Source organism: Equus przewalskii, chromosome 15 (assembly GCF_037783145.1).
Source record: "Equus przewalskii isolate Varuska chromosome 15, EquPr2, whole genome shotgun sequence".
In the NCBI taxonomy this organism is placed as follows: domain Eukaryota; kingdom Metazoa; phylum Chordata; class Mammalia; order Perissodactyla; family Equidae; genus Equus; species Equus przewalskii.
In genome coordinates this window covers 61,238,511-61,262,626 of record NC_091845.1, presented here as the reverse complement: position 1 = coordinate 61,262,626, position 24,116 = coordinate 61,238,511, and the positions used below count along the sequence as shown (strand labels likewise).

General features: G+C 40.2%; 1 protein-coding gene across 8 annotated transcripts in view; it reads left to right on the top strand.

Annotated features, from left to right (window-relative positions):
- Nucleotides 1-10,367: 10,367 nt before the first annotated feature.
- Nucleotides 10,368-24,116, top strand: part of LOC103555851 (ubiquitin-conjugating enzyme E2 E2) — a 343,281-nt gene continuing 329,532 nt past the window's right edge. For 3 of the 8 annotated variants that reach the window (XR_011527545.1, XR_011527546.1, XM_070577490.1), the window contains exons 1-2: nucleotides 10,368-10,816; nucleotides 16,285-16,468. Coding sequence is in view for 4 of the 8 variants with exons in the window: in XM_070577490.1 (XP_070433591.1) it covers nucleotides 10,400-10,816; nucleotides 16,285-16,468 (601 nt within the window). In the remaining 4 variants the exon portion in view is untranslated. Of the gene's footprint in view, nucleotides 11,464-16,284; nucleotides 16,469-24,116 lie in introns of those variants that run through there. The other 5 variants (XR_011527547.1, XM_070577491.1, XM_070577492.1 and 2 more) reach the window with 5 other exon arrangements.

Sequence of the window (24,116 nt, the reverse complement as noted above, 5' to 3'; positions counted from 1 at the left end):
GGGATGCTTGCTTTTGGAACCCAGCCACCATTCTTTGAAGAAGCCAAGAAGCCCATGGAAAGTTCTAGTGGGGAGGAACTGAAATCCCAACCTTGGACTCCCATTAAACTCCTAGTCAACAGCCAACACCAACTTGCCAGCCATGTGAATGAGCCATCATAGAAGCAGGTCTTCTAGCCTCCTGTCAAACTGCTCCAGGTGACACTGTGTGGAGCAGAGATAAGCCATTCCCACCAAGCCTGGGCCAAATTTCAGTTTGATGTCCAAAATAAATGATTCCTGTCGTTTAAATTACCAACTTTTGGAGGAGTTTGTTATGCTTCAATAGATTCCAGGAATAATATCTAAAGGTAAAAAGGTATGGAACAGCCTGGTGTTTTAAAACATAACACAAATAAGGGGATGTTTATGTTATAACTTAGCTATTAGAAATAAAAACAAAAATATGGGAAATGTTTGGAATGTTGAATTTGTGACATTGAGGGAAAAAATTTTAGTAAACAAACTATTAATAGTGTAAATGTAATGAAATTGTAGTGTGTAGTCAACCATACTTGGACTAATTATTATTCATGGCTCTGCCAGAAAACATTCTAGATATAAAAGTAAACGTATTTATATAACAAAGTTTTCTTGCTGGAAAAAGTAAGTTCTTATTGAAAAGAAAATACTAATAATCTACTATTGTGTGTGCTCTGTAAATGAAGGCCAGGTTGACAATTTCCAAAAGAAATCAATTTATAGTTTTTACTACAAAATGGAAGCATCATATAATTTCAAAAATAAAAAAACCCACATGAATTCTTCTGTGGGCGATAAGTCCCCATATTGTTGGGATAAAAGTACACAATTCTGACCTGCCATCAATACCTTTGTTTTTCCCACTAAACATACACATATCTAAGAGAACCGACTAAAAGTTTCTGAAAGAGGTAAAATTTATGACTATTCCTTAATGCTGACAACCTTATTTTCTACAGGCCTGAGGAATGGTGGGTGCATGCTAATTTGAGAAATAAAGATTTAGAAGGTACTGAACTGGTATGCCAAGATTGTTTCCTAGGCTATGGGCCTCCTGAAAAAAATTTTTTAAAATTCTTTTGACCCTAATCTAATGTTTAGTTGAAAAGCAATATCCCCATGAAGCATGGGAATTTATATTACATCTGAAAGTTCAGAATCACAGATTCCTCGGACAGAGGTAGCAGGTGACAACTTCCTTCTGCTCTCAGCTAAGCCGACTCCTCCTGGAATATTGTGTTCAGTTCTTGACACCATATTTTAAGAGAAACATAGACAGATTAGAGTACATTAGGGAGAGAGTGACTTAAACGATGAGGGAACACAACCCTGTGTTACATGAGGGACCAATAAAGAAAAGTGGAATGTTTACTTTGGGGAGGAAACAACTCATGGGGCATGTTAGCCATTTTTAAATAAAGAAAGAGCTTTCTTGCAGAAGAGCTGTTAGCATTATTCTGTAGCCCCAAAAACATAATGAGAAAAGGATTGGGAGACAATTTAGGGGTGAAGAAAGTCAAAACTGTCCAAAGATGGAATTGGCTATCATCTTCGGCTATCATGTAGTGATGGGAATTTCCATCACTAAAGATATTTGAGCAAATTATTTTGAAAGAATTCTAAATCAGATAGCGGTAGGTTTGGACATGCTGCAAAATCCTTTTCACTGTTGCCAAGAGCTTTGAACTCCTTCAGAGTCCCCTGTACCATCGCCTCTGGGAGTCCCCAGGTGTGCTCCCGCATGTGCTCACAATACAGCCCATTCTTTTACTTCTGGCTCCCGTAAGCGATAGCATTTCCTGAAGCCTATGAAATCCCAGAGATAATTTGCTGTCTACCTCTGATGGCCCCAAATAGCTCTGTGCTAATGCCTCCCTGGGCAAGAGTTGCTCCACTGTGCCAAGTTACCTTATGACTGGTCCCACTTCCACTGTACTGTCAACTCCCTCAACACAGCAATACCTGACTTCTTCCCTTTTTTGCATTATACTGTGCAACTGTTGTCAAGCCAGGACCCCATGATGTCAAGCAGATCTTATGGGCAAATAGCTGTTAGTTCTTAGTCAAAATGTTTCTTCTCCCTGGACTTAACTAAAAGTCTACAGGTGCTGAGTTGGAATAATCAGGGAGGGGGCTGGCCCATGGCTGAGTGGTTAAGTTCACATGCTCTGCTTCGGTGGCTCAGGGTTTCGCCGATTTGGATCCTGGGCGCGGAGATGGCACCGCTCCTTAGGCCATGCTGAGGCAGCGTCCCACATGCCACAACTAGAAGGACCCACAATTAAAATATACAACTATGTACTGGGGACACTTGGGGAGAAAAAGAAGAGAAAAAAAGATCAGCAACAGTTAGCTCAGGTGCCAATCTGTAAAAAAAAAAAAAAAAAAAAAAAAAATGGAATAATCAAGGAACAACAGATTTTATGTCTTGCTTAAAATTGCCTTTATCCAGAGTGATGTGCTCACTGTCCTTAAGCAAATTTTCTAGGTCTCAAATCTCTTTTATCCTTGTGGTCAGTTCTTCCCAGGACACTCTTTGGTTCCTCATTTAAATATCCCTGCTCCTCCCTAAGGGGTTGCTCTACGACCTTCCTACATACCTGACATTCTGAATCCTGGGTTGAGACAGATTAGACTTAAGCTGTGGCCTTGTCTTCTTTCCTTTCCCCTATCTGCCCCCATCCTATATGATTCTATGACTTAGTGGTTAGAGCAGAGAATAGGAAAATAAAGATAACAGATGAAAAATGTTTCATGGAAGGCAAAGGGAAAAGAACTATGTGATGTGAATGGCTTAATTAAAATTTTCAAGAGAATTAAGAAAATTTAATACTATGTTTATATGAATAAATAATGTGACCAAAAGAAATACTCAGGTAATTTAGCAGTAACAATGTGAATGGTCATCCTCCATAAGATTTCACTGGTGAAAACCTAGTCTATATACCAGGAAAAAAAATTATCAAGCAGCTTACTGATAGTATTTGTGAAACAATTTTTATTACTCATTCAATGCTAATTATAAATTTTGAGAATCAAATTGAGAATAAATTGTATATGCACTTTATAAAGATATTTACACACTCACACACCACGTGTATCAATTAGTACTCTCCAACTCATGAGTTAAGAAGCAGCTTGTTGTGAGTGTCCTTGGCAAAGTTATGCTGAGGATAGATGGAAGACAGAGCATACGTCTGCCCTTCACTCTGAACAAGCAGAGAGAGAACACTATTTAGCTCTTCCTTCTGAACTTTCCTTAGAGGTGCATAACTCCTTAAGGATGTAGTTTTGGAACATATTAGGGGGAAAAAGAAGCCAACTCTTTAAACTTTTATGTATTCTTCAGAGCATCTGTCCGTGGGCCTCTTTCTCTTACCTTTAAAAGAAAGAAATGATAGGAATTAATAAGAAAGCTAATACTCTACTCACTCTAACTTTAAACCTCCAAAGAACTCAGGAATTTGTTTTGATTTTCTGAGGCCAGTCTAATGAAAGTTGAGCACAGCACGGGACTGAACATATCAACTATTAAGCAGATGCAAATAGAAGATTTAGGGACAGGATATCAGCTATAATCAAAAGCACGAAGTTATAACCTAGGTTAAAGTGGAAATGGTGAGCAATAGTATGAATGAAAGAGGTCATCCAAGTTAGCAAGTCCAAGGCAGATGGAAAAACAGAATTCTAGTGTCAAACTATATTCGCGAATGTGGAGTTCTGATGACAAAGAGGTAAGGGGAGTGTGCAGGAATGGAGATGCATGGCTGGGATCATTCTTCAAGAAAGAACTTGTCTATCAGATGTGAGGATATCAGTTAGCTGCCAGCTGCCAGCTATAAATGCCTTCAGGACCCATTTTACCTGTTGAGCCAAGGACATGCTCTTCTTGGACAGTGTCAACAAATGACTAAGCATGATGGAAGCACTAGAACCTGGCCATTTCTGCCCAATGTGGGACCGCTTTAGGGGCAACCTTTGCACTGGAGCTTTTTGTTAGGCTAGACAAGACTTCCTCGGAGCTGTGCTGCAGTCTGAGGCTCTTCCTACCCAATCCTCCTTCCTTCCTCTCTCCTTTCACGGGTGTCAAACCTGCATTGTAGCCTGAAGGATTTCCATACCTACTCCTGCTCCCCTTTCCTTTTTTCTTTCATAGATACATAGCTAAATCTCTTGCACTGCTAACTTCGTCTTGGTGTCTGCTTCCTGGAAGATTCAACTGATACAGGGGGGATGCCAATGTCCCAGGTCTCAACCTGAATAAAGACAGGCAAGTAAGATATGCCACCACCTGGGGGCCTTGACACTTGGCTTCTCTGATGATGCTACCTTTTCATTTGACCCTGGTGTGAAGATTAATACCAGGGAGCCCAAACAAATTGTTTACCTACAGGGTCCTCATAGTAAGACCTGGTCAACAGAAAAATAGAATAGACAGAAAGTGAAGAAGAGCAGAAGAGTCTTTATTCTTCCGTAGTCACAAAAATTATACCCTCCCATGAACATGTGAATATACTAAAAGCCATTGAAATACACATTTTAAATTGGTGAATTGTATGGTTTGTGAATTATATCTTGATAAAGCTGTTATTAAAAAATTGTGCATTTCTAGGTATAGAAGGGAGTACTAAGATGACTATAAAGGAAAATAAAAGTAGTAAGATAAAGACAGGAAATAGCATCTTTTTTCATTGTGGCTGTATATAACGAGATCTCAAAATTTTTCTTCATAGAATCTGCAGACAGGGCTAGAGGGTTCACAAAGCTCTGGAAAATATTCATTAATATATTTTCTGAATTTATAAGAAAGAGTAAAGAGCTTATGTATTCTTTGAAATGGTTTTCAAATGAATGACATGGAACAATTACACCTACCTCCCAAAGTTCCATAATTTGGGGAAATAGCATTTGGAAAGCAGGGATATTCATTAATTTGACCAACCCGTATGAGATGCCTACTCTTTTCTGTAAAGTGTAGACACAGAGATAAATAAAGTTGGTCTCTGCCCTTGAGTAGCTCACAACAAACTAGTGGACATAGGCTTTTAAACAGTAAAGGATGCAGGAGACACGCTGCTGTGACTGACTGGGAGACGATGTGCAAGACAAAGTGGCAAACTCAGGTGAGACAGTAACACCCAGACTTGAGGGTGACATGGCCTCCCACTTATCAAAGCACTAGGAAGACTAGTAGCTCACACTTCTATGATGCTTGTTTTGTCTCAAGCTCTACTTAAGTTGCTTACATATATTAGCTCATTTAAGCTTCTCTCTTACCCTGTGTAAGTATGAGCTATTAAAATAAGTCTCATTAGTAGATGAGGAATCTGAGTGAGTGAGAAGTTAAGCAACTTGTCCATGATCACAGGAAAGAAGAAGCAGAGCCAGGATTATGAATCCAGACTGTCCAGTTCTGAAGCATCTCTGTACTGCCTAAAGATGCAAATTAGGGCAAGACTTTCCTTCCTTTTGTCTTTGTTTGTTTCCTTCTGAGGTTTCCCTAAGTTTAAAATATTTTTGTTTATTGTAGTAATAAAAATATAATAACTATAACAAAGAAAACCTTACCTACAGTCTCATTGCTCAGCAAATCTCTGACTCTTACATGTCATTATTCTTTCCTCTATTCTGATAGTCTTTTTCCAAGCAGATCCTTCCTTTCTTACTTCTCTGGTGTCTAAAGATGACCCCTCTGAACCACTTTTCTTTTTTTCCATGCCTGGCCTGTGCTGTCTCTTCAGACCGTTTAGCCATATCTCAGTACCTGCTTAAGGCCCTTTGCATTTCTAGGAAGCTAGATGTAATAGCCTATTTCAGGAGTGAGTGGCACTCCTCGCCCTACAGGAACTACCACAGCAGTAGCATCCTTGATATGTAGAGGACTGGAGGAGGGAAGTCCATCATTAGAGAGGAGAGAGCATGTGTATTAATTATGTACTGCTGCATAACAAATTACCCTCAAAACTTAGTGGCTGAACACAGCAAACATTTATTATCTCAAGGTTCAAGAGTGGCTTAGCTGAGTGTTTGTGGTGCAGGGTCTCTCATAAAGTTGCACTGCAGATGTTGAGCGGGGTTGCATCAACTAAAGGCGTGGCTGAAGCGGAAGGATCTGATTCCGACCTCACTCAGGAGGACGTCAGGGGAGACCTCATCTTCTAGCCACGTGGCCCTCTCCATAGGGCTACTCAGAATATAGCAGCAAGCTTCCCCTAGAGTGAGTGATGAGAGAGAATGAGAGCGAGCAACCAAGATGGAAGCTCTAATGTCTTTTATAAACTAATCTCAGAAGTGACATACTATCACTTTTCAGTGTTCTACCAACCCTGGTGTGATGTGGGAGGGGACTGCACAACAGTGTGAAGATGAGGTGGCAGGGCTCATTGGGACCATCTTAGAGACTGACTACCATTCTTGGGCAGGGGATGGGGGTGGGAGAAGCAGCCAGACTTCTTAATTTGCATCTTAATTTATGTGAATGTTGCCCCCTGACATTTTGCAGTGTGCAACACATACACTCATACATAGCGACTCAGGTGGCAGTCCCTGACCAAGTGGGGAAGTCAGGGGGATTTGTCCTCAGCTCTCTTCCATTCCCTGTTAGGAATTCATCCATTCATTTATGCAACAACATTTGTTAAGCACCTGCTGGATGCCTCTGTATTGGTACCATACTAGGCAATGAGGTCCTAGGGTCTCAGCTGTAATGGAACTTTACTTTTCCCACATCAGTGCTGTCCTTCTTAAGTATCCAAGACATTCAGAGTGACCACAGGGTGCCTATAGCCCCTTTCAAACCAGGCTGTAAGCAAAGATGATTGTCTTCCATCCCATTTTCAGGGTTCTAATCTTAGGTAAACTTAAGCTAATATGATATTTCATATCCAAATATTTAACAACCCCTGATCACTGGGTACCTGCAAGAATGGAAGTTGCCTAAACAAGCAGCAGCTCTGCCAGTATGATGCGTTTTGCTGAAATCCAGCAGTTACCCCCAAACAAGTCTTTTCGATCACACTTGCAGTCAAACTGGAAAACTAATTATGACTGTAACTACTCATGAAGTTGGCAGTAATAAATTATAAGAAGAGCCCTCCAAAAAACATTCCCATTTGCCAATTATAGTGGAAAAAATGTAGGCTCTAACTTAAAGCCCAGAAATAAGAAGTGTAGGAGACAATGAGTTCATGATGACAGATTGATGGACCAGAGCAGGAAATACAAGGAAGGTGAGCTATTTGTTTTGGAGACCAAGTTTGAGTCTCAGGGGAAAGGAACTGAGAAAATCAAGTAAAATCTACGTTTGTAACACTGGACTCATGCTAAAGTGTCCTGAAGTTCACAGACTCCAGAGTCAAACTGCTGATTTCAAATCCCAGCTCTGCTATTCCCTAGTGTGTGACTGTGGGCAAGTAACTCAGTTTCTCTGCACCTCAGTGCTCTCATCTGTACAGCAGGGGTGACTGAATGAGACCAACCTTATGGGGTGTTTGTGAGCTAATTTATGTAAGGTGCTAGAACTTAGTCTGGCACAAACTGAGAACACAGTAAGTGCTAATTATTATTATTGAAGAAATCAGAACAATGTCTAATATGCCATCAACTGAAAGAGGTCAATTTCATTCACTCAACCACTATTTATTGAATATACATAGCAATGAACCCCAGCCAACAAAATCCTTGTTCTCAAGGTGCTTATATGTGGAGAAGGAGGGAGGGAGGAGTAGGGGAGAAGGGGAGGACTAAAATAAACAAATAAGTAAAAAATCTATTATGTCAGATTTATTTGGATGACCATGAAGAAAAATAAAGCAGAGGAGGGGGATAGGAAGTGCTGGGGGAGGTGTGGGAGGGAAGAATGTTCTAGAGATAGGAAATTTTAAGTCTTGAGGCTGAGAAATATTTGATGTATTCCACAATAACAAGGAGGCTAGTGTGGCTGCAGGGAGATGAAGATGGGGTGAAGTTGTACAATATGAGGTCAGAGGGGTCCTGGTTGGGGGTGGCGCGCAGATCCTGTACGGTCATGTAGCCATTGTAAGAACTTTGGCTGTAGCTCTAGGATGGGAAGCCACTGGAGGTTTTGAGAAGAGAGAACAATGTCTTAAAGAATTGCTCAGACTGTCATGTGTGGGGAGGTGGGGTGTGGTGGTGGTGGGGAAGTGGATAGGGAAAGTAGAAAGATCAGGCAGGAGGCTCTTATTGAAAGATGACGGTGGCTTGGAGGATGGTGGCAGGGGATTAGCTGTGGGAATGGAGGTGGGAAGAAGCCGATACTTTCAGAATATATTTTTGAAGGCAGAGTCAACAGGATTTGCTGATGAACTGGATGTAGCTTGTAAAACAAACAGCAGGGTCAAGGATAGGGACAGGGATTTTCCTCTTTTACTTAATGTCATATCCCAACTATCTAGACGGTCCCTGGTACTCAATAAATATTCCTTGAATCAATGAAAAGGGTAACTGATTTGTATTATACCCTTCTTTAACTTAGTAAGCAGTATACAGCAGTTAAAACATCTGGAGATAAATGAGGTACTGTAGCAACCACAGTTTCAGCATTTAAGTAGTGAAATTTCTTCTAATCCTTCCATAAAGTTGGAAGTTGACATTGCTGCATCCTTGGCGCCCACCTGCCAATGACCAGGACTAAAAACCAACTTTGATACTTTCTGTAATAGGAGAGTCCTTTGTTAGAAAATATTCACTGTAAACAAACAAAAACCAACAGGATATATACCGAAGAGTATAACATAAGAGTAGTTTATTTGGAGAAGAGCATAGAGACCTAGGAAATGGGCATTCTGTCATCTATCCTCACCAAACAGTTGCAAAACACAGTGAAAAACAATCAATAAAATGAAAATATTAATATACAAAGGTTCATGAGATAAAATAAAGAATGCACACATTCAAGGCAGTCTATGAAATGCTCTAGTTTGGTCATATTCTAAATATTAAAAAGCAAATATGTGGGGCCGGCCTGGTGATGCAGCGGTTAAGTGCACAAGTTCCGCTTTGGCGTCCCGGGGTTCGCTGGTTCGGATCCTGGGTGTGGACATGGCACCACTTGGCAAGCCATGCTGTGGTAGGAGTCCCACATATAAAGTAGAGGAAGGTGGGCATGGATGTTAGCTCAGGGCTAACCTTCCTCAAAAAAAAAAAAGCAAATATGACCCATTTTATGTCATCATTTCCCACTAATATATTGCACTATGGGAGAGACATAGGTGGCTATCTAATTGACGATGATCCTAGGAAATGGTACTTTCTATTCTTCCAATATATATTTTAGAGTTTAAGGGCAACAGGGCCTGATAATATCCTTGAGTGATACACAGCAGTGATACAAAGAACACACCCATTTATTGCTCAATGGTGACTTATGGAGGCTAGAAACCAACATCTGCTTTTTACAGTTTTCAGGGATGTTATAAAGTAATAGTCAATTCTTATAAAAGGCATTTGGTAAAAGGCTTTTCAGTTCTAGACGTATGTATGGATCTTAACTTGCTCCTGTCCTCTGGGGTCTTATTGCACTGCTTTCTGTAGCTGCTTGATCTGCTCCGGTGTCTGTGGGGCTGTCTTCAGCCCTATCTGGGCAGGATGCTCTGTCCACATACAGTAACAGCTCCAGAGTTTCTATACAGGAGAGGTTTAGGAGCAGCAGCAGCAGCAATCAGTTGGTAGGAGGGGTTGGGGGAGAAGGTGGAGGTAGGGGAAATTTTGTGGAAGCTGAGTCTGCATAGCAGTGATAATTTTTTGTTTTTTCATAGTTATTTGGGGTGAACATTATAGGAGAACCTAATGTTCCCTCGGGTCACCCACAGCACTGCTTCTGTTTCCGTACCCTTCAAATGGGTATTAAGGCAAATTCCCCCCCTCGCTCTGATAGTGGTGCTACCCCCTCCCCCCACCCCTCTCCCCAATATCCCAGGAATAAATGGCCTGGAGCTTCGGCTCCCGGCTACTAGTGTACATTGTGGGCCAGGGCGAGCCAAAAGGCAGCAGGACATTCCTGTTGCCGTGTTGGGTGAAGAGTCTGGCTTAGCCTGGCAGAACTTTCCAGGCCAATGCGAAGTTTTCCCATCTTGGTGCATGTGGTTACCACGCGTCGAGTTTTGGTTAGTATGTCAACAGGGTCAGTCCCTGTCCCTGTAGCTACTTCGAGAAAGCTCTGAGGCAAGTGTGAAGCCAAGTGCCGCAGTGGATGGGGGTAATACACCGCCCCCAGCTTCGTCTTAGGGCAACTCCCTCCCCCAGCTCGCGTTTCCCTTTAATGCGCGTGCCTGTCAAGGTCCCCGCGTCCCCTCCCCTCAAGCCGCCCCTCAGCCTGTTTCCTTCACCTCTCCGGTCCCTGCCGTCCCTTCTCCGTGGGATGCCCCTGCCCACCCACGCCGCTGCCCGCTCGCTGGACTCGACTGTCACTTTACTTTTCCTCGCTTCCTCCCCGCCCCCTCGCCCAGGCGGTGGGGCAGCCGCCCGTGCGCGCGCCCGCCCCCGCCCCCTCGCGGCCGCGCGCGGGGAGGAGGAGGGGCGGAGCGGGCCGGGGGGGCAGGGAGGCGCGCGGCGCGGCACGGCCGACGTGGGGCTCGCGCTCTCGCGGTCTCTCCCGGGCGGGCGCACGGGCACGCGCACTCGCGGGCGCGCGCGCGGACGGCCGGGCGGCGGTAGCTCTCGGAGGCGGTGGCTTCACTTTCCAGGACTCAGGGGCGGCCACAGCGGCAGCCGCGGGCAGCAGCCTCGGGAGCCGGAGCTGGAACGGCCGGGGGCGGCGGCGGCGGCGGCGCGGAGGGTGAGTCCGGGCGGGCGCGAGCGCGGCGGGGACAGGCGTGGCCGGGCTGTCCGGTGCGTGGTGCGTGGGTCCGGCTCGCGGTGACTAGACGGTCTGCGGGGGCACCCCGTCCTCGGGGCCTCTTCAGCCGCCCTCCCCCAGCCTCCGCAGCCCTCTCTTCCCACACTTGGGCTCGAGCCGGCGACCTGCGCGGACGCCCCTCCCTCAGGTATTCGCCCGGGCTGCGCTGGTGCCCCCCCTCGGGCGCCCTCCCCCTCGTGGGCTCCCCCCGCCACCTCCCCTCCACGTCGCAGGGCTCTGCTTACACCGTTTGAGCCCTAGTTCCCTCCCTCGCTGCTCCCCGGCGTGCCCCATTCCCTGCGCCCCCTCCCACGAGCCTCCTGCCCCGGTTTCTTGCCTTTTCCACCCCTCCCCCTCCTTCTCATCCACCCCCCCCTTCTGCCTCTTCCCTCCCTGCCCATCTTCTGCCCCCTTCCGTTCTCAGTTCCCCATCCTCCACCACCCTCTCAGCCCCTTCCCTCTCCCAGCCGCATTCTGGAACTAAGTCGTTGCAAAAGTACAGGATAAATGTCACGGTGGAAAGTGCCCGGCTCGATCTTTTGCTGTTTTCCCTAATTGCATAATTGCTGCACATGGTGTCTCTCCTGGTGAGTGCCGGGTCTGGCTCCTCCGCCGCCGCCGCACCCCCGTGGCCCGCCTGGAGGAGACCTTGTGGGGTGTGTTTGTGTGTGCCCTGGTGTGGAGTGTGTGTTGTATTGGTCTTTTGTGAAGCCTAGCGCTTGTCACAGTTTGGAGCCGAAGCCCGTTTTTCTCTGGTCTCCTCTGCAGCCCCCACTGGCCTGGTTTGAAACTGGATTCTCTCTCTGCCCCCCCCCCCCCCCCGCCCCCGCTCTCATAATGTTTTGATCCTTTTGCCCTTTACCATTTCTAATGAAGATAAAGCGTAGCTTCTTGTGGCTTTTTTTCCCACGGCCAACCAGAAATGTCCAATCCATCTTCCCTTAAGGAAATTAAGGCCGCTTTAGAAAGACATCATCCTGTGTTCGGTGGCTGTTAGACCTATTTGCATGTTTTCAAGATTTATCGTTTTGTATTGTGTATTCTTGAGAGTCTACTCGAATATTTTTATTTAAAAGTACAATGGGAAGTGCTAGGGTTTACCTTCAGATTATCTCGCGCTTCAGAAAGATTTTGAGCTCTTCTTAGTTTTTTTATCCCTGATTCCTTAAAAAGTATGTTTCTGAATTTGTAATAATTCAGTCTGGACCTTGGAATCTAAATATTTGTGTTTACTCATACAGTTTGGATGCTCCTTGGCTCTTTAGAGTTTTTTGTGTGGGTTGATGCTGAGGGTTGATGCTGATGATGGAGTGTTTTCATATATTGTCAAACCCCATTCTATTTCCTCCAGGACATAGCACCTTTTCCTCAAAAATCGGATGTTTCACTATTATTTCCTGCATAAATATCTTTACAGTTAAAAGCTGACTATTGCTAGATGTGCATATAATATAAATTATTTTCCATGTTAGAAAAGTTTAGAAATGTGAGTAGGAAGACAGATAAGAAGATATCAAATGACGGAATTAAGCGTTTTCTTGTTGTAAAAGCTCAAACATTTGGTTTCGCAGTTTTATACCATGAGATAGTTATAAGGCTTATCTGGACAGTAATTCGGATTTATGGAGTGACTATAGTTGCTTTTAGGTTATCAGTAATATTTAAAACCGAATCATTTTTATGGAGCGTGTGAGTTTCATTCACTGTATGTTGCTCGTTTCCAGGACTGTACTCAGAACCTAGAGCACACAGCTAATACAGGCTTAGATAATTTGTGTTGAAGAAGAAACAATTAAACTCTTAAGATAAAACATGTTTGAGGAAAGTCTACCTTACTATTTTATGCTTAGAAGCCAAGTTTTACTTTGAGTCTGAAATAAAAATATAAATTTAAATATCTTAATAACTTTGAAACTATCATCGAAGAGTAGCGCTATGTTTTTAACCTTGGGACTTAAGTTTATTTTCCCTCTAGATTGCGTGATTGGATCAAATTAGCTATTTAGGAATTAATCTTCAAGATAATTTTAAAATCCTGATTTAGAAGATATTTAAAGAGTTTTAATTCAGGAAATTTTATTCATTTGTACTTCAGAAAGACAAAACACCAATTTCATATTTATAACTAATTAAAATGCTTGTAGGCTGCTTTTTCTTCATAAAAATTAGTTGCCACCTGAGTGGTACAATAGTTTTTTCCCCATACTTTTTTCTCTGGTTAGGCATTCAAAAAACAAAACCAGGAGAAATTTGCCTCCTTCTTGATATTTGAAAAAAATACGAAAACTTTGTTTCCAGAAGTTTCTATATTGGTTATTAGTGGCCTCAGATGAATTTATCATCTGTAGGTAAGATTTGGGTGAAATAACGTATCTTAGATCACAAGTGGAAATAATTTTTTTTTTACTGTGAAACTATAGAAATTATGCCTTTATTTGGGTATTTTTAATAGTATTTTTAATAATTCTGTAGTGAGTCTAATTTTAGTCTGATATTCTGAAGCTGTTTATGAAATTTGGGTTTTGGATAATGGCTCAGATTACATCGAGTAGTCCTTTAGGTAATTATAGGCTCATGGCATTATTAGTTAATATGTAAGTGTACATAAATAAGAATATTAAGAATGTGTAGCTTTATAACTAATGTAATATACAGCTGAAACTCTAGGCTTAGTTTATTAAACTGAAGCCCCAGCTTTAGTAAAAAAGAATTTTATTTCATTTAGATTTCATGTAGTGGATTTCTTCTGGTTTAAGATGTATAAAATAATTTCTCACTCATTTCACATTTCTTAAAATATTGCTGGCAGCATTTTGCTGTGTCAGAGGGTCTTTCCCTGAGAATTGTTCTTTTTCTTACTTCCCTGCACATCTGTTCTTTCTAACATGCTCTTATGTGCATATTTATAAGGTTTTAAACTTGTGGTATATTTTATCTGAAATAAGTGAGCCGAAAAAAAATCAGTGTTAAATCCAAGGATTAGAATTAAAGTGAAATAAAAATGAAAAAAAGCAAGAAATATGTTAGAACTGTTAGAGTAAGACGTGAAACATACTGATATAAAATTCCAGTATTCTATTAAGTGACTTTAGTGCTCATAAAAGATGTCACAGCTGTGGAGACTGATGCTCTCCATTTACAGAATAGGTGGAAAAGCAGTCACGTTTTCCTGTGAGTGTGTTTCAGAACTGTTTGGGCAGACCTGTTTTTGTTTGGCATGGGGGAAGGGAGCTGTTAGGGTTGAGAGGGGTGGTGGTGGTGTGTTTGTGGAATGTCTCACTGAAGGCATTGAGTGTTTTCTATTGACTCTTCCCCTCTGTGTGCTTCCTGATTCTTCCATTCTCTTGCAATGCTTTTTGGCTTGTCTTACATAAAAATTTCAATCCATTAAAGATCTGTATTACAAAATTGCTTTGATTTAGAGCAAGTTACAAGTTAAATCTTTGGTGGTGATGAATTTTCATTTTTGTCAACTAGCTATACATTTGGGCTAATTACAGTAATAAAAAACAGTGCTTTGAGGTACATATTAATTCTTATTCTTGATCATATCAAATACAGTTTTATTTCACATCTTAATTTGATTGAGTAATATAGCATGTTTTTCAAAAGGTGTTCCATTTATCTGATTTGTCTGTGTGTGTGTGTGTGTGTGTGGAAGATTCGCCCTGAGCTAACATCCCTTGTCAATCTTCCTCTCTTTTTGCTTAAAGATTAGCCCTGAGCTAACATCTGTGCCAGTCTTCCTCTACTTTGTATGTGGGATACATCTGCAGCATGGCTGATGAGTGGTGTAGGTCTGTGCCAGGATCTGAACCCGTGAACCTGGGCTGCTGAAGCAGAGCGCGCTGAACTTTAACCACTCGGCCATGGGGCTAGCCCCCATCTATGATTTTTAAGGGTATATTTTGTGTTGTTAATGTCACTTCTTAAAGGTAGTTTTGTTTTTTAATGAAGAGGTGCCTGAGGATGTCACTGTACAGAGCTTGAAGTGGTTATTAGGTGGGAGTAACATGGCAAGCACAAGGCCCTTTAGAATCTGGGCATTGGTTTTGTCAGCTTGGTTTTGGATTTGTCAGTACACTCTAAGCTAGTTGGATTGTAAGGGATGTATAGTAATCAAATGCAGAAATCGATTATGATAGAATGACAGTTGAGAGGGGATATCCCTTTTCACTTAGCAGAATATTTTGTGTCTGCTATCTAGGTTATAACAGTTACCTACATATCAAGGTACTGAGGAAATTGAGTTGGTAATCAAAGCTGCTTGGGGAGCATGAACTCAGAGCAAAGGGAATTTGAAAGCCTTAAGGGATATTTCATCCAGACTGCAGGAAGGAAAAAAAAAAGAATCCTTCAGTGTCTCAATACAGTCACTATCTCTTGTGAAACATGGTTGTTTAGTATATTGCTGGATCAATGCTGACACCATCATACAGTTCAGTTTTTATTTAGAATCGTACAGGCCTCTGTGTTCTTCTGTTATCACAAAGGATACTTCAAACAGTTGACTAGTTTAGAGGATTTTAACCTTAGCCTAGTCCTGAGGATTTATTCATTGGATATGAAAGTGTCTCCCATTTCTCTGTTCCTGTGGCTGTTTGGTAACCTGTGTTATATCACTTAGTATATTGGCTTACCCACTAGACCAAATTTTTCATGCTGTGGGACCAAAGGGCCTAGCACAGTGTCTGGTGGAGAGTAGGCCCTCAATCTTTTTTTTTTTGAGAAAGCTTTATTGACATGTAATTCACATACTATAAAATTCACCCTTTTAAAATGTGTAACTCAGTGGTTTTTAGAATATTTAGAGTTGTGCGACACCACCATTATCTAATTTAAGAATGTTTTCATGACCAAAAGGAAACTCTATACCCAATAGCTGGCCTTCCCCATTCTTCCCTCACTCCTAGCCCCTGGCAACCACTTGTCGACTTCTGTCTCTGGATATGCCTATTCTGGACATTTCATATAAATGCATTCATACAGTTTGTTGTCCTTTGTGATTGGCTACTTTCACTTGGCATAATGTTTTCAAAGTTCATCCATGTTGTAGCATGTAGATACTGTACTTCATTCCTGTATGAGTCTGGATGATATTCCATTCTGTGGATACATCATCTGTTAGTGGACATTTGAGTCGTTTCTTCTGTTTGGCTCTGTGGCTAATGTTGCTGTGAACATTTTGTCTATATATCTTGTATGTTTTCATTTCTCCTCTCAGTACATGTTGAATGGATGAAAGAAAAGTTTTGACAACTCTCAAAGCTGTTTTGTAAATGATGAACTTATTCATTTTATATCAGCTTTACTTGTTCTACTTTGAGGGTCACTTTCTCTCTGTTCTCAAGGTACCTTACTATAGTCCTCCCATAACTGAATAAATGATTTTTGATTCTTTAATCCAGGATCTAAAATGTCCACCGAGGCACAAAGAGTTGATGACAGTCCAAGTACTAGTGGAGGAAGTTCTGATGGAGACCAACGTGAAAGTGTTCAGCAAGAACCAGAAAGAGAGCAAGTTCAGCCCAAGAAAAAGGAGGGAAAAATATCCAGCAAAACAGCTGCTAAACTGTCAACTAGTGCTAAAAGGTACCTTAATTATTGTAACCTTTTTTATTTTAAGTATCAATTTATTGTCTTGAGTTCTGTCTTTCTGTTGCATTTAATCATTTTTCTGGGACGTGGACCATGAAGTTCATATATTTTTTTTCTCCTTCAATATTAATTCTTTTACATGGTTTTAATTGTAGGCAATATGAACTTTTTGGTATTTAAAGTCAGTTAAACAGCATGACAGCCAGCCGTGGTGGTCTAGTGGTTAAGATTTGGCACTCTCACCACTAAGGACTGAGGTTCATTTCCTAGTCAGGGAGCCACGGCCTGTTGGTCGTCATACTGTGGTGGCTGTGTGTTGCTGTGATGCTGAAAGCTATGCCACTTGTATTTTAAATACCAGCAGGGTCACCTATGGTGGACAGGTTTCAGCAGAATTTTCAGACTAAGACAGACTAGAAAGAAGGACCTGGCCACCTACTTCTGCAAACATTGGCCATGAAAAAAAGCATTTGTCTGATATAGGGCTGGTAGGTAAGAGGAGGGTGCAAAAAGATCCAGCAGGGTTCTGCTCTGCTGTACACAGAGTCGGAGTTGACTCCACGGCACAAACAAAAACAGCATGGCAAATTCACAAACTACGTATCCGTATTGTGTTCATGTGTGTTTGTGTCTTGTTAGGTGAGCATATATAGGAAAACACATGTGAAAGTGTGGTGGTTTGATTTATGGTTACTTGACCATAAATATTTTATTCTATTCAGTAACACAGAATAGAGAGTAGGAATCTAATGAAATAGATTACTGAAGTAGTTATTGAATGATAGTGTATTTGCTACTACTCCCTGTTAGTAAAGTGAGAAATGGTGGAGTTAGCAACAAATGCATCCTGGTTTCATAACATTAGGCAGTGGGTCAGTCTTGATACAGATTTTCTTTTTCTCTAGAGAATAGATAGATCTGGAAAGTAGATATTTGAATACTTCTCTTGCCACATCAATTGCTTATGCTAATTAGCATGTCATTGCACTCAGCAAGGGGAATCTGCTTTAATATTGTTAAACTATAGAATATCTGTTGGAAAATAATTTAAAGATAAATTTAGTAGAGTCTTCCCTGATCCTGTGATTTAATGTTATTTTGTTTTAATACCTTTTTTATATCAAATAGGAAATGTAAATAAAAGCAGTCTGTAAATTTTAGGCATAGTGGAATGTCTGAATGTTGACTGATAGCTTTATATTTTATTGGATAGTGTGGATTGGGGGAGTTCCTTTTCCGAAGATCAAAAACCATCATGGTCAGTAGACTTTGTTTTCCTCTGGTCTAGTCAATCTACAGGATTGGGAAGAACCTTCTCAGGTCCACTGGTGGGATGTGACTTTCTAAGGAGAGATGTTGGAGTGATGGTGAGGGGTCAGCAGACCATTCCAAGGGACTAGGGTAGTCAATTTCCCCTTCTCAGAAGTGTGTTGCTGATCCCTGACCTCTGTTGAAGGAGTTGTGTGAAAGTCAGATAGGCTGGAACTTTAAACCTTTAAACTTCTATACTAGAACATGCCTGTGTGGGGAAAAGGGTTCAGTTTGTTTTTGCTATCCCACCACAAGTCCAGAGGGCCTCAGCTGGCCGACCTGGCCCCTCTGCTGTCTGCTACAACACAAAATGGCCTGTTGCTGGGAAGTGGGAGTGGAGATAGGATGGATAAGAAAGGTGGGAATGGAGAAAATACAAGCCTTGAGATGAAAGATAGGAGGCTGGGGGTGGGTGGGTAAGAGAGATTCAAGTGCAGATTGTGGCCCTGTGTAAATGAGGAAACTAATTCAGTCCTCAGCTTCTCATAGTGAGGGTTTTCACAGGGCCTTTTCAGCTTGTTAGAAAAGGGAGAGGAGGGGCTGGCCAGGTGTGTAGAAGTAGGGTTCAGAGAGAGCTTCTGCTGCATCTATGCTCTGCTTTCCTGTGACTGCCAATTAAGAAAGACTCCTGTCCACCTTCGTGAGGCCCTGCCTTTTCTCATGGCTGCGAGCATCACCATAAAATAACTCAAAATAATATTTCTTGGGTGATGTATCAAAGACCAGTTCTGCTTATGAAAGAGAGTGAACTGTATAATTTGTGAAAGTGAGGATTGTGTGAATTTTTTCAAGTGTGTGGGTCATCTTTTACTTCATTTTACTACAGTGTGTACAAAATATGGATTATGTATTCAAATCTAGTTCCCCCCCCCCCCCAAATAGGAGATAAAACTTAGTTTTGAGGTGGTCTGTGTGTGAAGAATCCAGGATGTGCCTGATTGGCATGTAATAGAAATTGGTATTGTTGTATTGGTAAGAATAAGAAGTATCTTTTGAGTTGCTTCCTGGCTGAAAGCAGCTCTTCATTGGCAAATTTGTTCTTGTGAATCTTGATTTTTAAATCGTGATTCATGACCTTTCCAGAAGGTCTCTGGGTGGTTTATGGGTGACAGTGTCTGAAGTGACTTAATCATTTACTGTTTATTTTAAATATAAAAATGCTGTTACACTGTTAGTTTTTTAAGTAAAAAAACAAAGTTTAATTCTTTCCCTTTCCCTTCTCCCAATTTAGTTGATAGTGAAGTTAGTTTTTTTCCCCCCATCTCTGCTTAAGTTCTAAGAACTGAGGAAAAAAATTGGGAATCATGAGGGCAAGGACCTACATCTTTTTAATTCACCATTATATCTGCAGTGCCTAACATAGTAGGGTCACAATATTTATTTACTGGTTCCCTTAGAACCTTGAGTTAATTGTAGGGATTGGATCTTCCGTGGACGTTAGGATCTCAGTATAATGTGTTCAGAGGATTCCGAGTTAGAGGTAGTTTCAAAATAAAATTCTAATTTATATTTTATTATTGATAATTGGCTTTTATTCAGATGAGAAGTCTTTTCCAAATAGTGTCATTTTGTGGGAGAGTTAATCGGTAGCAGTGCAAAGCTTGGACTCTAGAGACAGTATCTGAGTTTGATTCTAGGTTCTGGCATTTAGTAGCTCTTTGATCTTAGATACATAATTTAACATTTCTAAGCCTCAGTTTCCTCTTCTGTAAAATGGAGATAATAATGGTACCATCTTCACAAGGCTGTTGTGAGGACTAAATGTGATAAAGCCTTTATTTGGCACACAGTAAAGTCTTATACCTTTATAGACTTTGTGCTAAAGTCTACAATGATATTTTTCAAGTTCATTTGATAAGCTTTAGGAAAATGAGGTATATGTTAACCTCTGAGGACTTAATGCTATTGTTAAACTAGAAATACTATAATGCTATAATTATAGTATTGCTTTAATTATATACGTTTTATAGTAATTATATGCATTTTATAGTAACTCAAGAAAAGAACTTTGCACATAAGTGCTCAAGTGCATGAAATGTGTTGTGATGGTAGAATTAATAATTTGGTGTAGAACATGTTTTCATGAGAAAAGTCTCAGTTTTCAGGTATTACAGAAAAGTGATGTAGGATACAGAAAACCTTTAAGTGGTATTTTATTTAAACAATGGTTTAAATTGTCTTTTTTAGAGTTTAGAGGAAGATTATAGTTACATCTCTGATGCAGTGTTGCTCTTTGGCAAGAATTTGTTTCTTAAAAAATTGGCATGCTCTTATCACAGTCTGTTCTCTTGATAATATCTATATCACTTGTTATATTTGTAAGTATGTAGTTGGACTGTGTCTGCAGTGACAAATTTTGATATTATTAAGTTGACTAGTCAATTCACTAAAAGATCTATTTTGAACTCTTCATTGAATCAGCTGTACTGCTTCTTTCATGTGTTGACACATCTGTATATGTGATTCTTAAATCACATTTATTGCAAATTAACTTTATTGAGAGAAGACATTGTGATTTTTAAAAAACATTTTGGCATTAACATATTTTAATATAGAAATAACTAATACTTAAAAATAACATTCTTTAGGGAATAATATGTGTATATATATATATTTTTATCACAGTAACGTTGGTTTATAACATTATATAAATTTCTGGTGTACATCATTATATTTTGATTTCTGTGTAGATTATGTCATGTTCACCACCCAAAGACTAATTACAATCCATCACCATACACATGTGCCTAATCAATCACCCATTTCACCCTCTTCTCTCCCCCCTTCCCCTCTGGTAACCACCAATCCAGTCTCTGTCTCTATGTGTGTGTTTGTTGTTGTTTTTATCTTCTATTTATGAGTGAGATCATATGGTATGATATTCTGCCTCTTATTTTGCTTACCATAATACCCTCAAGGTCCATCCATGTTGTCACAGTTGGTCAGATTTCATCCTTTTGTATGGCTGAGTAGTATTCCATTGTGTGTATATACCACATCTTCTTTTTCCATTCGTCCCTTGATGGGCATCTGGGTTGCTTCCAAGTCTCAGCTACTATAAATAAGGCTGCAACGAACATAGGGGTACGTACATCTTTATGCATTCATATTTTCATGTTCTTTGGATAAATACACAGCAGTGGAATAGCTGGCTCATATGGTAGTTCTTGTCTTAATTTTTTGAAGAATCTCCATGCTGTTTTCCATAGTGGTTGCAACAGTTGGCACTCCCATCAGCAGTGTTTGAGAGTTCCCTTTTCTCCATATCTTCTCCAGCACTTGTTATTTCCTGTCTTGTTAATTATAGCCATTCTGATGGGCGTGAGGTGATATCTCATTGTAGTTTTGATTTGCATTTCCCTGATAATTAGTAATGTTCAACATCTTTTCATGTGCCTCTTGGCCATCTGTATATCTTCTTTGGAGAAATGTCTCTTCACATCTTTTGACCATTTTTTAATTGTGTTGTTAGTTTTTTTGTTGTTGAGATGTATGAGTTCTTTATATATTTTGGATATTAACCCCTTATCAGATATATGGTTTGCAAATATCTTCCCCCAATTGTTAGGTTGTCTTTTCCTTTTGTTGATGATTTCCTTTGCTGTGCAGAAGCTTTTTAGTTTTATGTAGTCCATCTGTTTATTTTTTCTATTTCCCTTCCCCAATCAGACATGGTGCTTGAACATATGCTGCCTAAGACCTATGTCGAAGAGTGCACTGCCTGTGTTTTCTTCTAGAAATTTCATGGGTTCAGGGCTTACATTCAAGTCTTTAATCCATTTTGAGTTAGTTTTTGTGTATGATATAAGATAATGGTCTACTTTCATTCTTTTGCTTGTGGCTGTCCAGTTTTCCCAATACCATTTATTGACGAGAGTTTCCCTTCTCCATCGTATGTTTTTGGCTCCCTTGTTGAAAATTAGCTGTCCATAGATGTGTGGGTTTATTTCTGGGCTCTTGATTCTGTTCTGTTGATCTGTGTGTCTTTTTTTGTGCCAGTACCGTGCTGATTTGATTACGATGGCTTTGTGGTATATTATGAAATCAGGGAGTGTGATACCTCCAGCTTTGTTCGTTTTTTTCAGGATTCTTTTGGCTATTCTGGGTCTCTTGTTCCATATAAATTTTAGGATTCTTTGCTCTATTTTTGCAAAAAATGCCGTTGGAACTTTGATAGGGATTGCATTGAATCTGTAGATTGCCTTAGGGAAGTATGGACATTTTAACTATGTTAATTCTTCCAATCCAAGAACATGGAATGTCTTTCCATTTCTTTGTGTGTTATTCAGTTTCTTTCAAGAGTGTTTTATACTTTTCAGTGTACTAGTCTTTCACCTCTTTGGTTAAGTTTATTCCTAGATATTTTATTTTTTTTTGTTGCAATTGTAAATGGGATTGTATTCTTAATTTCTCATTCTGCTACTCATTGTTAGTGTATAGAAATGGAGCTGATTTTTGTATGTTGATTTCATATCCTTCAACTTTAGTGTATTCATTTTTTATTTCTAAAAGTTTTTTGGTGGATTCTTTAGGGTTTTCTGTATATAAGATCATGTCATCTGCAAATAGTGACACTTCCAGTTATTCCTTTCCAATTTGGATCCCTTTTATTTCTTTTTCTTTTCTGATTGCTCTGGCTAGGACTTGTAATACTGTATTAAATAAGAGTGGTGAAAGTGGGCATCCTTGTCTGGTTCCTGTCCCTAGAGGGCTAGCTTTCAGTTTTTCTCCATTGAGAATGATGTTTGCTGTGAGTTTGTCATGTATGACCTTTATTTTGTTGAGGTATTTTCCTTCTATACCCAGTTTATTCAGAGTTTTTATCGTGAGTGGATGCTGTATCTTGTCAAATGCTTTCTCTGCATCTATTGAGGTGATTGTGATTTTTTTCCTTCATTTTGTTAATATGGTGTATCACACTGATTGATTTGCGGATGTTGAACCATCCTTGCATTCCTGGAATAAAACCCGCTTGATCATGGTGTATGATCTTTTTTTTGGAAGAGTTTGAGAAGGATAGGTATTAAGACTTCTTTGAATGTTTGGTAGAATTCACTAGGCAAGCCTTCTGGTCCTGGACTTTTATTTTTTGGAAGGTTTTTGATTACTCTTTTGATCTCCTAACTGGCGATTGGCCTATTCAAATTCTCTATGTCTTCTTGATTCAGTTTTGGAAGGTTGTATGATTCTAAGAGTTTATCCATTTCTTTTAGATTATCCAATTTTTTGGCATCTAGCTTTTCATAGTATTCTCTTATAATCTTTTGTATTTCTGAGGTGTCTGTTTTAATTTCCCCTCTTTCATTTCTGATTTTATTTATTTGAGCCTTTTCTCTCTTTTTCTTGGTGAGTTTAGCTAAAAGTTTGTCAATTTTGTTTGTCTTTTCAAAGAATCAGCTCTTAGTTTTATTGATTTTTTGCTTTCCTATTTTTCTTAGTCTCTATTTCATTTATTTCTGCTTGGGTTTTTATTATTTCCTTCCTTTTACTGGTTTTGGGCTTTGTTTGTTCTTCTTTTTCCAGTTCCTGTGGGTGCACTGTTAGATTGTCTGTTTGAGATTTTTCTTGTTTGTTTAGGTAGGCCTGCAATGCTGTAAACTTCCCTCTTAGAACTGCTTTTGCTGTATCTCATAAATTTTGGCATGTCATATTTTCATTTTCATTTATCTCCAGGTATTTTTTGATTTCTCCTTTGATTTCTTCATTGACCTCATTGTTGTTCATTAGCATTTTCTTAAGCTCTACATATTTGTGGCTTTTCTGATTTTCTTCCTGTAGTTGATTGCTAGTTTCATACGTTTGTGGTCAGAAAAGATGCTTGGTATTATTTTAGTCTTCTTAGATTTATTGAGGCTTGTTTTGTGGCCTAATAAGTGATCTATCCTGGAAAATGTTTTTTTTTGGTAATTTTCTTATTCTTACTTGCAGTCTTCTCTTTTCCACTTAAGTAAGTACCTTTAGCATTTCTTGTATGACTGTTTTCTTGGTGATAAACTTCTTTAGTTTTTGCTTGTCTAGGAAACTCTTTATCTCTCCTTCCATTCTGAATGATTACCTTGCCGAGTATTCTTGGCTGTAGGTGTTTTCCTTTCAGCATTTTAAGTATATTATGCCACTCCCTTCTAGCCCGTAAGGTTTCTGCTAAGAAGTCAGCTGATAGCCTTATGGGGTTTCCTTTGTATGTAACTTGTTGCCTTTCTCTTGCAGCTTTTAGGATTTTCTCTTTATATTTAATTCTTGACATTTTAATTATTATGTGTCTTGGTGTGAGACTCTTTGGGTTATCTTGTTTGGTGCTCTCTGTGCTTCCTGTACCTGGATGTCTGTTTCC